This window comes from Symphodus melops (genome assembly GCF_947650265.1).
Source record: "Symphodus melops genome assembly, chromosome: 4".
In the NCBI taxonomy this organism is placed as follows: Eukaryota; Metazoa; Chordata; class Actinopteri; order Labriformes; family Labridae; genus Symphodus; species Symphodus melops.
The window spans coordinates 9,523,022-9,539,313 of NC_136694.1; the positions used below are offsets into that span (position 1 = coordinate 9,523,022).

A 16,292-nucleotide genomic window follows, 5' to 3' on the forward strand; every position below is an offset into this window, starting at 1 on the left:
TGCACTTCTGTCGGATTTTGTTTGGGCCTCCAAACTTCTTCATGTCTTTGCAGAAGTCACACTGTGCGCAGTCCTCAGTCCTTCTGCAGGGCTCACACTCCCCACACATCCGGACTGAACGCTTCACCTGAGAGAAACAAACAATGGACAGTGACAGTCAGAGATGGAAAATGGGGACAGTTTTGTATTGTTAACATTTTGAAAATACTCCAACAGTTTGAAGTCTAAAGACAGTGACTGGCTTTTCTTTTTGTTACTAATTTCCACGTAAACATCTGGTATGAAAATGAGGAGGACTGAAAGTAAACATTATGGCTGAAAATGATGGAAGTGACATAATAAGATGCGTCTGTAATGATATGTCTTATTTGCATTGCTGTACACCATATGTACAATGGTATAATGTGTAGTGACCTAGATCAAAGACACATACTTTAGATCCACGGCGCCTCTCACTCTTGTAGTCCGGAGTACTCGGGGTGCTGTAAGATCTTTCAGATCTTTCAGATCTTTCGGATCTTTCCGATCGCTCAGATTTTTCAATTCTGTCAGGCTCGGCTTCCTTGTCCCGGTTTTTCTTTGATCTATACTTTATCACCAGTGAGGGGTTTTTATCTGGTGACAGTGAGAGAAAGACAATGATATGCTATTTATTTTGTTTTTATATATATTGGATGTTAAAAATGGGATTGTTTAAAAACAGACGCGAAATATACATATAGATGTGTCTCACCTCTGCATCTCATGCAGTACCATTCCCGTATTGCCTTCGCGGACTTCTCTGTGATGTCAATGCAGTGGCCGTGAAACCACTCATTGCAGTTATCACAGCCACTGTAAGTCAAGAAAGCATATGCACATCAAGTTGAGCACTGTTGGATAAATTCACAGTAATATGGATAGAAAAAAACACATAGTTGACATGTATTTACATCATGAAGCAGCTGATGTCCGACTTTCGGCAGATACAGTACAGCGGTGCATTCTCTCCCTTCATACCGCTGGTCTCAGGTCCAGGAACATGATCCATGTCAGACATTTCACTGTCCTGAAAACATTCAATATGCATCAAACTGAAATGGTAGAAGTGTTTGTTTGTACGGTGCAGCCAGGATGAAGAAATCTTTTGGAAAAATTCAGATTCTCTTATTTTGACAAAAGAAACTTCCCTTCCCTAACATCTACATTCTTTCAGTTATAACATAGTATGCTTAGTGTCTGCATTTTAAAATATTGATTGCAACCTTAGGTCAGATATAGTGATGTGAACAACACCTTTCTCCTTGTGAACAACACCTTTCTCCTTCCCTACTAGAACATTGAACTACATAGAAGCAGGGCATGATATGTTAATTACATAACATGTTTTAGATTTTAATAACTTATACTAACCGAGGCAGCGACCTGACACTAGTGACTGATGATAACATAAAGCATCATTTCTTGTCTGGTGTGAAACGCCGTCGTGTTTAAACGTGTGTTAACACATGGTTTAATGTGTTGAAAAGCCTACAGGTAAACGAGTTGCTGAGCGTTTCGATGTTCTTTGTATTGCAAGACAAACACCGAGCCAAAACAATGACTTTCATAAATATACACCAGCACACTGCAATGTTATGTGCTAATGTTAGCTAACATGCTAGTTCGTTAGCATCAGCCTACCCAACATTAGTTGACGTTATGAGGTGTTTTACTTGGAAACACAGTGTTGGTTTGTTTTTGTAATTATTTTACCACGAACTTCAATTAAAAACTGTGTTATTTGGATTATCAATACTTTACAACATAACTTCGGTTAATTGCAACATGCTCACATCGATTTTAAAGTTAACGATCGTGACGGCGACAGTGGATGAGCTAACTACACAACATCCTCAACTTTCTTATCAAAATATGGTTAATTTTCTGAAAACTTACCATCGTTGGGATCACACTAATCGTATAAACCACTTAAGTCGTGATGCAACTGCAAATAAAAAATTAAAACCTCAAAATATAGACCTGAAAAGCGAGCTACAAAAGCTGGCGGTATGTTTAGCTTTTACATTTGACGAAAACTTCGTTTGTAGTCGGCTGAACTCGTGACTACTCGTTGAAAACATCATCGGTCATTGGTCCATTTTCTTCTTCTCTGCTACGACCACAACATCGCAAAGCAATGTCGCCACCTGTCAAGAGCGACTAGCGCAACACAAAAAGTAGTATTTAGTGTTGCAAAGACCACGTCAAATTACTGCATCATTAAACAATGTCATAGGTGTAAAGCAAAAAACAGCTATTCCTGTCATTACCTGTATCTTTAGCATTTACAGTGGATCAAAACATTTCATCAAGTTGTTTACTGGACACACACACACACACACACACACACACACACACAGAGAGAGAGAGAGAGAGACTAACTCACATAAAGGGGGGGCTGTTAAAGAGCCTTTATGATGCAGTTTCACATCCAGTGCTTACAGCTGACAGTCACTGGTGGACTTATTGGAAACCTGAATATCGGTGGAACTTAGAAATTTGCAATAAAGGTAAGTAAAGTATATCTGATTTCAAACTTGTGACAAAGGGTATCTTGTAACATGTGACTTAAGAGTTAGATTGTGTTTACATATTCTTCAGATAGTAGCACTAAAAGAATTTTCCATTTCTATCTGCAAAGGATGATGTTGCTGAAAGAAATGAATAAGCAAAGCAAATTCAACATCATCCTCAAAACTGTCAGGTTATCCATGATGTGCATTCCATCTACATTGTAAATGTTTCTCAAATGGTGATTAATAATAGATTAACTTCTGTGCCATTTCCAAGATGTCCACTCATCACTAACAGCCACAAAACCTTACTTGCAGCCCTCAGTCTGGGCTTGTGGTGTTTACAGGGACTGACATCGATTTTATGTATCATTGTATGTCTTAGTTGCTTAAGATAAATTATTTCCAAGACTTTATTTATAATGATCTTACAATAAAGTTACTGATTTTTAGTTGTGCAAGTAGAACTAAATCAATTTATTTCAGATTTACAAGTCCAGATGTACTATTTATTCATTCTCCTGTTCTACCCTTGTTGTTGTTGTTGTTGTTGTTGTTTTTTAATATCCTTATATACTTATCCATGATACCCAAGCGAGTTTCTAAAAGTGGAAACCACAATGGAGGTCAAGTGGACAGACAAGAATGAAAAGAAGCACATATTTGACAATGAGCCAATTCTCCAGGACTCTGTTGTTCTATCTGATAACTTGATCCCAGGTCAAACAGGTATGTTCCCAGACTACAAGGTGTGTTGTGAGTATTGCGTTTTAGTTTATTTAGAAACTGATAACTTTGTTTTTTTATTTTTACAGAATTTTTGACACAAGTTACTACTTTTTCAGAGAAGACCACCCAGAACCTCACTGATAACACCCAAGTATCTTCAAGTATCGTCTCTGTGGATGAACTCCCAAATAAAACAAAAGGTAATTAATACAAAGTGTATTTTAATTTTTATTTCTACAAAGGTGCAGTTGTTATATGGATTATCTGACTGCATTTTATGAAACTACCTTCCATATTATCTAATAAGGTGGAGTGACTGGACCAGAATCCATCAGTAGTCCATGCTCTGTGGAGAGAAACCAGCCAATGCCTCCAAGTATCCCACTGCCGACTTGTGTGGAGGACTGCAGTGAACCGTTGAGATTCATCAACAGGAGTCAGGAAAGCCTGAAAACGATGACTGTCTACATTGAGCCAGATGATGACGGTAAAGACAAAAACTTTTACGTAGTATTTACTGATCTCATATTTCTGTAATACTTGTTTTCTTGACTTGAAGCTTTCTTCTATCTCCTCTTGTCTTTGTCACCATCATTCCTTTCATGAGACCTTTGTGCTGCTATCCTTCTGGCCTGCCTCTTCTGTCACCCTCTTGACTGTTTACTCTCCACGATGAGAGGATGTAATGACTGGGTTTGGTCTCTCTGCTCATACCTGTGCGGCTGCAACACCTCCACCCTTCAGCCTCTTCTGGACATCACTAGCTACTGTGGATGTCTGGGCGTCCACTGCTGCCAGTGTGAATGTCCTGTCTGCGATATCTGCCTTCAGGCTACAGAGTGTCTGGACCTTGCTATGGAAATCTCTCAAATGCTTTACCACTGATGCTGACTGCTAGTAAATGACCATATCCAGACAAGAATCACTGGGAATCATTTATTTGTTAAAATCATCCAAAAGCCAAGTTGTAGGAACAAGACAATAATAATGTCCTGTTGACGGTTAACAGTCAGTTCTAGTACTCAAACATCTGTCAGGGTAAGACATTTTTATATTGTTTTTGAGTGGAAAAGATGACAATCGGAACATAAGCAGCATTGAGCTGTTGAGTGATGCTTCTTTCAGCTAAATAGGAAAGTTCTGTTTAAACAGATTAGGACCCCTTAAAAAGTCATAAAACAAAGAATAGAAAATCACTTTTTAGTTCAGCTTTTAGATTTGTCACAACTTAAAACAAAACTTCAACATCAGGCTTTGGAGGTTGTGTTGATGAAAAGAATACAGTGCGTCAGTGTGAAAGTAAAACACATTCATTTACTGTACATAATGTTGCATTTAGCATTTTACAATTTGAATGCCAATCTAGAGTTGTGGAAAATAACTGCATTGAAGGTTTCACACAACAAACAGACCACATCACTACAGAGGTGAGGCTAGTGGTTGGTTGACAAGAAGGCTAAAGCCTTCTGAATTCATATTACTATAAGCAATAATGTTTGGCGGATATATTACTTTTAATTTAAAAAAGCCACACTCTTAATAGAACATGCTAACCGGTAACTTCACTCAGTGATCGTCAAGGTTAACAGAGACAAATGATCATGGACAACACAGATTTTAGTCTGAAGAAACTACTAATGTCACTATTATTCAAATGTAAAAAAACTAAGAACCTACAGTACTAATGAGTAAGGAAAACATTGTTCTGCATCTCTTATACTGTCTTGCACTTTTATTCACTAAGTGTATATATGAAAAAATAAAATGCTGATCTGTAATTTGTAGCTACACTGGAAGAAGTCCTGCTTTGGCTAACTAGCTGCAGCAGCGAGTGATTTCCGGCTGCTTTTAAGGATCATTACAACCTGGGCATCCACTGTGTGAAATAGTAATAAAAACAGACAAAACTCTCATAAAATGCATAGACTGCCATAAAATAAGGTGCAATAAAATTGCTCAAAATAAAACTTTCTTATATACAATATGCAGAAAATATTTCACAATGTGCCAATTCATTATACAAAGATCCCTTCTGAAGCTGCTGGTGAAACAACCCAACATGATGAGCATGTAAATGTTACTAACAAACCCTGATTCCAGTCTGTTTATGCACCGTGTGCTGGCATCTCTTCAGCAATTTTTTTTTTTTATGCCAATGCTGTAGTGAAAAACAAACATCACAGGTTTCTTCCCTATAGATAAGCACATTCTACATACAAGAAAACTTTATATCCCTCTTAAAATCTCTGAATAAAATCTTAAAACCTATTTAAGAATGTATTTCTTAATGCCATGCTCCTATTATACAAGATTCAATATTTATACGATTGCATTTCAAATCCCAGATATTATCATCTGACCAGCTCTACACAGGAACTGTAATAATTACATCTTTATGGCGAAAATATTTGTTAGTTATGATCTTATTGTTAGCTACTTTTGCTTTTAAGTTCAATTCTACAGTCCTATGAATAGATGTCATTTAAGGATAGACCTCACTTCCTGATCTTCTTGTCCCTGCAGAAGTCCCCCCCCCCCCCCAGAGCTTATCACAAGTCCTCATCCATTTCAAGGCTGCTCCTGCGACTGCTGGTTTTAGAGACACCTGGTGACAAAGGGGAAAAGAGAGAGTCAGCCCCCCTCTCGGGAGACAGGGTGCATCCGTCGTCCATGAGATAGTCTCCCAAGCCCATATCAGAGTAGAGCGCGGAGGCAGAGGTGTCATCGAGCTCAGCAAAGCTCAGACTGCCCAGGTCCAGGGGGCTGCTGATGGTGACTCCTGCTGGAGAGTCTGAGGAGGGCGGGGACAAGAAGGAGGCTGGCAGAGGCTGTCCGATGGTCGCCGCACCAATGCCGAGGAGGTTTTGTGAGGAAGCGCCACCTGCGCTTGCAGCCAGAGACTGGCTGCTGTGTTGGACCTGCTGCTGGAGCAGGGAGGGATCAGAACTCAGACCAGGGGAGATGCTGTTGGGTGTGGATAGACCATGGAGCCGTGCCTGCATTTCTAGCTCCTATAAGCACAGCAGCCAATTTACATGTAGATGACCATGTCAGAATATTACAGTATGATACAACACCCAGAAGCTGGTTCTGAATCTGATCTTGTGAAAGTCTTGTCCTTATAACAATGCCTTAAAAAGTTGAGCTCTGTCAGCTAACTGAGAACTGCTAAAGATACAAAATACACATTTGATCTTCAGTAATCCAGGCTTAACATGTCTGTGTTAAAAACTAATAAAGGAAATGTTCCTGTTAAAACACAACCTTCTTTGTGCTACACTGTTAAGATAAGAGGATTTTTTTTTGTTATAAAGGCAGAGCCAAACATTCTTTTCTAAATATATATCAGCCATGCACGTCTGCACAGAGGCAGGCTACGTTCCTCATGCTAGGATAACTGACTGAAACACATCTTTACAATACAGATTACATTTGCACATTAGCTTCGTCGTCTGGAGAATTAAGTTTCAACTATTACAAAAAGTCAAGGACCTCATTGTTTGTGTGCTTGAAGTCATGTACATGCCACCTTCTTACACAGCTGACAGACACACACTCACCTGGATGCGTAACATCAGACTGTGGTTTGCCTGCTCCAGCTTTTTCTGACGCATCTCGACATCTTTGGCTCTGTGCTGCTCTTTCTGTAACTTCCTGATGTAGTCGACAGAAGCTTTCAGGATGGTGCCTTTGTTCCAGCGCATCTCTCTGTCGTCATTGTGAGATCAGTGATTTTGTATTATGAAGGCAGAGAGAGGAAAAAAAAAAAAACAGGATGGCAATTTTACTGAACAGAAGCTGCAGAAATGTTTTCGGGGATATATTAAATAATGGATGAAATGAAAAGTGAGTATTCTGAAAATCAAACTGCACTTACGGGTCAACTGATTTGGGTATGAGAGTGCCCAGCTCCTTTATACGGTCATTGATGTTGAATCTCCGCCTCCTTTCAACTGCAGACAAGCAGGAACACAGAGGAAGGGAGGGAAGGTGAACACATATGCATATCATCGAAAAGCGAGGACGAGGAAAGCATGACTTCATACGATGAAGTACGTGTGAACTGAAAGGCCGGTGGGTCGTACTCATAGTGGGACGTTGTGATTTTGTCCAAGAATGATCTTGTACACACACGTGATGCAGATGCTCACACACATGAATAAATATAGCCGAGTTAAAGGCAGACTTACTCAGGTTATGGTTGTCTTTCTTCTGTCTTTCTTTCATAATGGCTTTGACATCTGAATCTGAAACACACAATCAGGTTGTTATCTTTTTTTTTTTTTTTAAACGCAACACCTCAAACAAAAAGAAAGCAGCTTTCTGTCCTTAATGAATGTTAAACACATGTTTATAAAAGCTATTTAAATTACCAGTTATTTCCCTTTTGATTTTGGGGAGGTCAGCCGGGCAGGAGTTGCTGACAGTGAGAGTCGGTGCAGCCATTCCGGGGCTTTGGTATACATCCAACAGATTTCCTGGGAGCTGCAGGAATAGAACAAACAAAGCAGGTACAGTATATATATATATATATATATATATATATATATATATATATATATATATATATATATATATATATATATATATATAAAGGTGGTTTCCCCTTTTTTTATCTTGAAAGTTTAAAGCAATAAGTGCTGAGAATTTAACCAAAGCCAACACATTACACAACACTACCACATACAGTATTACTCAGTAAATCAAGCATTAGAATGAAGTGAGAAAAGAGTTTAAAGAACAGATTTTGTTTCAGAATAAAGCACAAAATAATAATATTAAATATATATATATATATATATATATATATATATATATATATATATAAAATTCTTACTTATTGAAGTAGATTAGATGTTGGTATTTCAAAACTCACAAAACGCTGTTTACCTCACTGTGTTTCCTTTTCTTTTCCTCCGACAGTATCATCATAATCCTCATTTTTTTTCTTTAGCTGCTAGTTTTTGGCAAGCTCTATCTACCTGAGAGATAAGTTGTTAACCTGGAAGCTACAATGTACTTTTATAGGCACAGTGAACTTTGGTTCACTTCTCTCTGTCTAGTATCCAAAGAGAGTTTTGCCCCGCCCCGGCAGCACTTTTGTGACGAATCATAAGCAAGTGCCAAAACTGTATATTTACTACGACGTCTTCAGAATTTCTCACATTAAGGAGACCATCCATTCACAGGAAAAACAATTAATATTACAAAATGGAATGGGGAAGAACTATTTAATCAATTTTTATTATTCTAAGGATATTTTTGAAAAGAAGGTATACATATTGAATTTAAAAAAAACCTCATTCTTCATACCGTGCTTGGCAGCTGAAGACCTGAGTCAATCAGGGAAATGATGTCGTCATTAAAACTGGATTCAAGACTGATGATGTCGTCTATCACGTCGTCAATCTAGACAGAGCAGATGAAAGAGTTACTCATTCATTAAACTTCTCAACAAGTATGTACCAGTATATACCAGAAGTGCATGTTGTAATGTAAAACAGTCAAGTATAATCTGTAAAGACTGAATGCCAGCACTGAACATTTAAACAGACAGTTCTGAAGAGACCTGATTTCAAAGACAGAGATGTGTGCAGCAGAAGCACTGGCATGCTTAAACCAGGGGTGCAGTATTTAACATCTTATTGTGACAACAGGCCAACAAGGGTTCGATAACAAAGGCATGCATCATCATAGTGGGACCTCTGGGTCCACTGTTGCTTAGCAAACAAAAAGTAATTAACCCAGAAGTAAGCAGGAGGTTAGACATTTAACTTCTCCAAAAATGCACAGTGAAGAGATTTTGCAATCTGCTGGTTCAGCAAGCCCAAATAACACAGCAGAAGTTAAAGCAAACATTTCAAAGCAGATATGTGTCTTACTTCCTCTTTGTTGGATCCAATGTTTAGCAGAGCCATGGGACTGTTTGGGGCACTGCTGGCAGTTTGAGCAACTTCTGGGGCAGAACTGGACTGCTGCACAGGGGACGCACCCATGGTCTGTGTGACTGCTATGTTACCCAGAGTGGTCGAGAGGTACTGCTTCACCTGCTGCCTCTGTGCTTGCTGGATGTGGTACTTGGTGGGGTTCTCCAAGTGGGTCTGCACCTGATCAATTCAAGATTTGTTAAGGGCTAATGTACTCTCCCAGTCAGTCTTCACTAAGTGGAAAAAAGGAGTTGTCATTATACTAGAGGATGCTCTTACTTTCAGCACCTCCACAGGCACCTGTGCTGGAGAAGGGCGGGCAGCATTTGGGGGCAGAGTGACAGAGATGGCCGGAGTGGAATCAGAGGCCCGGAGCTGAGAGGCAGAGGCCTGCTTCTGGGCCTCACGTCTCTCCTGCTCCTGGGCTTGTTCTCGCATCAGCTGCTGGCGCAGCAAGACGCGTGACGACATGACTGACGAGTGGTATCACGTTCTAGAGATGGAGCTGGAGATCAAAACACAGAAACATGAAGAACTTAATGTATGTGACAGATAATATCAGTAGTTGTAAGTATTTAAGTATATTATGTTATTGTGATATTACACAACTCAACCACTAAAATTATAATATGTAATGATTATGAGACCAATCAAAACATTACCTCCACAACTATTGGTTTGACAAAAAAAAAAACACAAGGCAATACCATTACCTAATAAATCCAAACTGTGAGACTGAACAGATACTTCAAATGGAAGAGAAAGGCAACATTGTACAGCGTAAATAATTACAGCCAAATATGTTTATTTTATAAATCAAGAAGCGCCTAATCTGTCTCTGATATTAATAAAGATCCTCTTCTATGGAAATTAAATATCTCAACGTTAAGCTAATTGGCTTAAAAGTTAAGAATCTCTAAAAAAAAAAAATTAACGTCTTCAATCATTTTAACTTCCTTTATTTTCTGTTAATTTGACTCTTTCGACAGCTCAGGGTGTAGAGATCATCTCACCACCCCCTCCTTCAAAAACAAGTCCAGTTATAGAGATGACAGGTTGATTTGTTCCTTCAATGATACACATGTAACTACTCTGAAAGGTTCCCTGTTTCTTATCCACTGACTTGGACTTGAAAGTATAATAGCTAAAACCAACCATGATGTGACAGGTGTTGGCACCAAACAGTAAACAAATAAACCGATGCTTATAATTACGAGACTATTACCTACGTAAACTAAAAGTCTAATAAGTTCCATGTCATGTTAGATTTTGATCAGTTTTATGTGCCGTTTGGAGCGATTTGACAACTTGTTAACTAACTTTTGCCTTGTTTTCGTTAGCTCTATTTTTAGCCAGGCTAGCTTGACAGCTCAGCACTGCTAACGGGCCCACATCAGCTAACAGATAAACAACCCCCGTTATTGGGGTTTTTTAATATATTGTACACCGGACTCACTCTGAATCACCAATCAGCCTTCAACTGGACAGAAGCTGTATACTTTTATTAGAAGCAATGTTGTTTCAGCTATACCGAAAACAGTTGTGAGAAAAAAAACAAAAATGGGAAGTTGCAGTAAGCTAGTTAGCTCGATGTCCAGAAGCTAATGTGCTACACAGTAATTCAACGCGTTTAAAGAATCAGAGAGAAACGTACTGTAATAAAAGGTTTGTTATTTGTAACCAAAGCCATTAGCTCCCGAAGTCCTCCGTTTTGACGTCCATTGTTTAATGCGCTCTTTGTCGTGTAACACAAATTAACCAAACCACGGCTCCAGCCGACGTCATCCGACGTGTTACCCGGAACTTAATGACAGCTGTCAGGTTTCCACATTTCAAAACATCTTAGCTAAAGACAAGTGGGACGGCAATAGTTAAACAGGCTTAATTTACTCAATATGCAAGATTTTGAGGCGAAAGCTACGTGGAAAAAGATTATCTGCACTTTGCAAAAAAGTGTTGCTGGTTAGTTGTAACGCGTTAACATTAAAGAGAAATTTAAAAAAAAGACAAAATGCAAATAATATTTCATGTTTCTTTTATTTCAGCTGTCTGACCATTAAAAATCCATTGCAGATGTCAACGTATCAGAGAGTTTGGTGGCAATTTTGTCTGCAAAAGGAAGAAAAAAAAAAGTTATACACTATTTGGATGATTGTACAATTCTAGCTATATTTATAAAAAAAATACTTTATACTTTATTACTAACAGAAGACTTTGTGTTATTACATGTTGACTAATGCTTTTTTTTTATCATCAGGTACATGGGGTGAAAAATATAGCATGAACAAAAAGTTTTCCACAGCTGGCCTTTGAACAAACTTCCCCCAGCTGAGGATGCATGCTACTTTAGTGATTGTTTGTTTTCTTCTATCTCGAAGAAAGACAAACAAATAAATGTGAGAAATAGTCAAATGGACACTAAATAGCACAGACTACATTTTAGAAAGCATAACTAGGAGACCAATATTTATACCAACCAGCTCTTTTCTGTTGTTTTTTCCGTTTCTTGCTGGCCGCTAGGAGGGCTTGGCCCTGCTGCAGAGGTTCTACACTAAATATATCATTTAAACCTGGAGTCCTTGATGCAGGATCCTTTGCTGGAAAGTCAGCCTTGGTTTTCTGAGACTTTATTTCCACTGTCATTGGTCCAAACTAGTTTGAGCAGGACAGAAGGATTAGTGAAACACATCTTCGTAAAAGTATTTCCATGAAGTGCATATTAGAAAATGTAAGTAAGTAATTTCCTAGTGAGGAGTGACAGGTTCTAACCTCTGGGTCTTGACCATCCTCCATAGATTCACTTTCATCTTTAAACTCTGGCTCTTCAGAGGCTTTCTCTGCCATTCCCAAGTAAGAGGATGGTTCACTCTGACCACTTTCTGTCATTCCGGAGGTTTCCATGCAGAATCCCATTTGGATATCTGGACAAGATGACTCTGCAACAAGGACAAAAGCAAACTCATAGCTTGAGACAAACATACTGACAGCATAAGATTTAAGTAGAGTAAGTATTGGGGAAACCTTCCTCAGGGACAATGTTTTAATAGAGAGGGGAAAAAAAGCACAGAAGAACTGTTGACACGGATCCTAATGACTGCTAGGAGTAAATAAAAAAGTTATACATAATCATTACCTGCAAGAACTTCCTGGTTTCCCTTTTCCAGTACATCCCAATCAAACGCTTTACCCATCTCTGTCACAATCTCAGCACTGACATGTGTGGGGAGGGTGTGTGTCTCTGGAGGGTGTGTGAAGTAGCTGATCCTTCCCCTGAAAAAGAAGAAGAAATGATGGCATAAACAAAATGCTAAAAACATGATTAGCATCGGCAATCTCTAAAACAAGCTTACACTTTACCCACCCTGTCCAGTCCATTAGCACACTCTTTGCTGCTTTGTCAGTGTCAGGAAGTCCCCCCTTTCTTAGTTTGCCCTGACGTTGAGCCAACATTGCCAGGAACTCCAGAGCTGTGTGGAAGTCAGAAACGCCGTAGTGCTCCATGATCTGTATATCCAGCAAGATCCCATGAGTGACAGTTTGACACACGTGGTAACTTGTAAAAAAAAAAAAACCTCTTCAGAATCTCAGACAAGATACCTGTGCTTTGTTGCAGCGTCGAAGAATGGCTTCAACAGGTGGAAGGGGATCTACAAGCTGTTCGATTTTAACACAATTCCGAAGAATCATTGCAGCATCAGACGTTGAAGTGGCCATGACAATACCAGGGCAATCCAGAAGCTTAATGTGTTTGTCCAGATGCACCTCTTGAAGGCACCTACGATCCATCAACCGAGAGAAACATTTCAAAAAGTCAGCAGGATTTCACAGGATTCTGCGATCAAGCACTACTGGAATACTTACTTGGTGACACCAGGAGTGGCTCCAACATTACAAGCTCTCGCTCGTTTCAAACTGTTGATCAAACTACTCTTTCCCACATTAGGAAAACCTGTAAAACAGGGGACGTTTAACGATTTCACTTTGAACGTTGAATTTTACCCACAATGAACCTGAAGAGTTGCTGGATGGAGTGCTTACCTACAACACCTACAGTGATGGCTGTCTTTATGTCCAGATTTCGGCAGTAGTTGCCGAGGAGCTTCATCAGGCAATCTGCACCAATGCAGGCACTGCTACTCAGGAGCTCTGTGGTGGCTTGTGTCACCGGTACATTACTGCGTTTCTATGAGCGAGGGGGAAAGTTATAAAGTGAAATCACTTCCGTCTTGGATTTTCATTGTGCGTTCAACATGTTATGATCAAAGTAAACATTTAAACACCTACCAAGTTCTTTGACTGTTGTTGTGTAGATGCTTTGAAAGCTATCGTAGGAAACTCATTGCGAAGATATTTAATCCATTTTTCTACAATCTCCTTTGACACCAAATCTAAAAAAAAAAAAAAATAAAGATTTGTATTTTTCACACAGTCAATAAAACCCTTTTAACGCCTTTGTTATGCAATTAAATATGAACGGCTAAAGACAATTTCCCAAACGTAAACATTCCAAATGTATCTGACTTACCAATTTTATTCAGCACTAAAACGATTTTCTTGTTGGTTCCACTTTGAATGACTGCCTGCTCCACTTGAGGACATCGACAGCCAAGAGGGTCCCGTGCATCCAGAATCTCCAAAATCACATCTGAGGCATCCACTACCTTTCAAAACAAGTTGGAAAGATCACCGAGAGTCAGAGAAAGAGTACTGTCGATTTTATGTCAGAATGTGGCCAAAAAAAAATACACATTTAAAAAAAAAACTAAAAAAAACGGGATGACCCAATCTTAACATTGAATCCAATTGCATCAAATGAAATCACCCGACTGATGATATTTGGTTTAAGACCAATCTTTCAGAGTTGTTCGTGCTGCCAGTTATGTTACCTTTTTAAATTCTCTGTAGTATGCTTTTCTTGAGTTCTCGTTTTCAAAATTAATATGCTTCTCCAAACTCTGCATCTCTGTCTCCTGTGAACAGAAGGAGAAAGCACAATTCACTGCAAAACGTTGCATTGTGATTGTAACTACAACACATTTGTTTCACTGTTCATGACATTTACCCTCTGCTCAAACTGCATTTGTCGCTGTAGGATGTCATTGTGGAAACTTTGTAAATTTCTCCTCTTCATCAGCTCTTTCTCTCGAGAGATTTTCTGCTTTTCCTGGAGCTCCTGAAGCTAATTAGGAAAGAGAAGACAAATGGTGAAAGCATATAATGTTCATGCAATTTAATCTCAGATAGTGATATAAGAAAGAACAAGACATATTTCAAGTTTTTTTCAATTGAATTTATCAAATGTTTACCCTTTGCTTCCGGATTTCTTCTGGGTTTCTTTGGTCTTTGATATGCTGCTCTTTATTCTTTGTAGCTTCACCTTTTTGTCCATCTTTACTCTGTAGACAAGAAGCAGGGTTAGTTCCTGGTAAAATCAACTTGGGGCAAAATGTATATACAAATATGTGTTGAAATAATTGCCTAAAAATCTGAAACTGAAGTGAAATGTTAAATGAGCCATATTTTAGAGTTTGTGTGTCTTCTTAACATTTGAAGTGTTTTTGCCAAAAAGAGAATTTCTGATAGCATAACAATTCAAGTAACTTGACTTTTTCGTCAAGAACTTCAGTTGTGCAAAAAAAAGCTTTTGTGCGCACACAAATCACTTAAGTAACAGCTCAAAAACAAGCCACACACACACACACACACACACATCAACATACAATCAAAGAGTGCTGAGTGAGTGATGCTTGTAAGCCATAACATCTGATGCATGACAGATTCAAAGAATGGTGTTAAAAATAAATACATTATTAAATCAGCCATTTATAAGTCAGATGGATCTGTAGAGACAACGCCTGACATATCGATCTGTACCTGTGGCCTGAGGGTACATGGTTGTATTTTCTATTGTGAAGTGTGTGTGTGAGTCTGAGGATACGTGTTGTCTTCCAATTTTAACTACTCAAACTGCAGCTGTTTGGTTTATTTATTAGTGGGGCATCCAACTTTACACCCAAGTAGAATGTTGAACAAGGAAACGGAGACTGGATTTTATCCTCGCCACACTTCGGCCCATGGCAGGTCCTGCAAGTGCCAATATGCCAATAATACTCCCTTTCAATGTAGCCTTCCTCAGCACTGACATGGGAAACAATGAGCCCTATTTCACGGGGTTATGGTTTAGGGTAGGCCAAATTAAGAGGTGTTTAGGTAAGTTACTAGAGGGTGTCGACACTGCTTTAATTCTGTAGGATAACTTGCAGTGTATCAAATGACGGGTGAGTTGATGACATGTAGCTCACCACAGATAACATTAGCCTGGTAGCGCTTACCTTAAACTTTGCGAGAAAGCCCATCCGTTTGGCTCGTTTTTGCTCTGCAGAAAAGAAAACAAGGAAAGACACATTTAAAAAAGAGATTACGACAGTGACTAGTGTAAACAACGTTGAAATACGTACTAGCTTTCGACATTAGTTCAGCTGAGTTTTAGGTCCTGTATTCTCACGTGGAAGGAGAACTAAAGTTAGACATGCGCAAATTCTGAAGCGAAATATAATATCCGGCTGATTTCAAAATAAAAGACAGTCTTGATGAAAATGGCTTTCATTTTACAATCTTTATTTTGTTTTATTTTATTTTTTATTTAGGAAAAGCATTCTCTTTACATTCATAATTTCACATAATAGCAGAGTGATTGCAATTAGCAGAACGAGATGGGTATGAGCACTGCAATATATTTAACAATTTAGCTATTCTAAAGATGTTAGTATATTAAAGTAGCACAACGTAAATTTAGTTACCAAAAAAAAACACAACAACAACACAGGAAGCTTTCACCTTGGAGGGGTAGAGAAAGAAAATAAGAATCTTAAATACAGAGCAGGTTAATGGATGAAATAGAATAACTAATATATGGAACCATCACCAGTGTAATAAATCAAATAAAATCTGGTTTTGACATTTGTAATCCATTTGGTCCATATTCTGCAGAATCTGTCCTTTTGGACTTTGAGAGAAAATGACAGCCTTCCATTAAATGTATTTCATATAGTATGTCTGTCTACTCACCAATAGTTTGTGGGATAGGTTTTAGTTAGGTTAG

At 38.7% G+C, this 16,292-nt stretch overlaps 4 protein-coding genes across 5 annotated transcripts in view; 1 reads left to right on the forward strand and 3 right to left on the reverse strand.

The window, feature by feature from the left end:
• Positions 1–2,189, reverse strand: part of cxxc1b (CXXC finger protein 1b) — a 4,219-nt gene extending 2,030 nt beyond the window's left edge. The window contains 5 exon segments of the mRNA XM_079342440.1: positions 6–127; positions 434–615; positions 734–834; positions 933–1,048; positions 1,918–2,189. Coding sequence (XP_079198566.1) covers positions 6–127; positions 434–615; positions 734–834; positions 933–1,048; positions 1,918–1,920 — 524 coding nt within the window. The 5' untranslated portion in view covers positions 1,921–2,189.
• Positions 2,190–3,103: 914 nt separating this feature from the next.
• Positions 3,104–4,081, forward strand: LOC306821912 (uncharacterized protein). The gene is made up of 4 exons (XM_079340544.1): positions 3,104–3,263; positions 3,380–3,463; positions 3,571–3,750; positions 4,008–4,081. Exons 1-4 carry the CDS (start codon positions 3,155–3,157, stop codon positions 4,025–4,027), a joined length of 393 nt encoding a protein of 130 aa, XP_079196670.1. The 5' UTR covers positions 3,104–3,154; the 3' UTR covers positions 4,028–4,081.
• Positions 4,082–4,185: 104 nt separating this feature from the next.
• On the reverse strand, positions 4,186–11,107 carry tfe3b (transcription factor binding to IGHM enhancer 3b). 2 transcript variants are annotated; one of them, XM_079340519.1, is made up of 9 exons: positions 10,845–11,107; positions 9,470–9,695; positions 9,146–9,370; positions 8,577–8,672; positions 7,637–7,748; positions 7,454–7,510; positions 7,141–7,216; positions 6,824–6,971; positions 4,186–6,274 (listed from the first exon to the last, which is right to left on the reverse strand). In XM_079340519.1, exons 2-9 carry the CDS (start codon positions 9,659–9,661, stop codon positions 5,813–5,815), a joined length of 1,368 nt encoding a protein of 455 aa, XP_079196645.1. In that variant the 5' UTR covers positions 9,662–9,695; positions 10,845–11,107; the 3' UTR covers positions 4,186–5,812. The 2 variants fall into 2 exon arrangements, with proteins under 2 accessions (XP_079196645.1, XP_079196644.1); XM_079340518.1 differs by having other exon boundaries at positions 6,824–6,989.
• A 104-nt stretch (positions 11,108–11,211) lies between these two features.
• On the reverse strand, positions 11,212–15,748 carry gnl3l (G protein nucleolar 3 like). The gene is made up of 15 exons (XM_079340493.1): positions 15,649–15,748; positions 15,523–15,566; positions 14,497–14,586; positions 14,253–14,369; positions 14,077–14,160; positions 13,716–13,851; positions 13,475–13,578; positions 13,229–13,373; positions 13,052–13,139; positions 12,788–12,965; positions 12,552–12,694; positions 12,324–12,460; positions 11,960–12,126; positions 11,668–11,842; positions 11,212–11,299 (listed from the first exon to the last, which is right to left on the reverse strand). The coding sequence occupies exons 1-15, from the start codon at positions 15,659–15,661 to the stop codon at positions 11,247–11,249; spliced, it is 1,674 nt and encodes a 557-aa protein (XP_079196619.1). The 5' UTR covers positions 15,662–15,748; the 3' UTR covers positions 11,212–11,246.
• Positions 15,749–16,292: the final 544 nt, after the last annotated feature.

What these genes read in the sequence shown, in the direction of transcription:
- LOC306821912 (XM_079340544.1), top strand. Translation starts at nt 3,155, where the DNA reads ATGGAGGTCAAGTGGACAGACAAGAATGAAAAGAAGCACATATTTGAC. An exon ending in CTTGATCCCAGGTCAAACAG is followed by an intron (nt 3,264 to 3,379) that starts GTATGTTCCCAG and finishes CTACTTTTTCAG; the next exon opens with AGAAGACCACCCAGAACCTC. An exon ending in ACTCCCAAATAAAACAAAAG is followed by an intron (nt 3,464 to 3,570) that starts GTAATTAATACA and finishes TTATCTAATAAG; the next exon opens with GTGGAGTGACTGGACCAGAA.
- tfe3b (XM_079340518.1), bottom strand. Translation starts at nt 9,661, where the DNA reads ATGTCGTCACGCGTCTTGCTGCGCCAGCAGCTGATGCGAGAACAAGCC. An exon ending in GAAAGACAACCATAACCTGA is followed by an intron (nt 7,217 to 7,453) that starts GTAAGTCTGCCT and finishes GCTTGTCTGCAG; the next exon opens with TTGAAAGGAGGCGGAGATTC. An exon ending in GTCTGATGTTACGCATCCAG is followed by an intron (nt 6,275 to 6,823) that starts GTGAGTGTGTGT and finishes CTGTGCTTATAG; the next exon opens with GAGCTAGAAATGCAGGCACG.
- gnl3l (XM_079340493.1), bottom strand. An exon ending in ACTACAGAGAATTTAAAAAG is followed by an intron (nt 13,852 to 14,076) that starts GTAACATAACTG and finishes TTGTTTTGAAAG; the next exon opens with GTAGTGGATGCCTCAGATGT. An exon ending in AACAACAGTCAAAGAACTTG is followed by an intron (nt 13,374 to 13,474) that starts GTAGGTGTTTAA and finishes CCTCGCTCATAG; the next exon opens with AAACGCAGTAATGTACCGGT.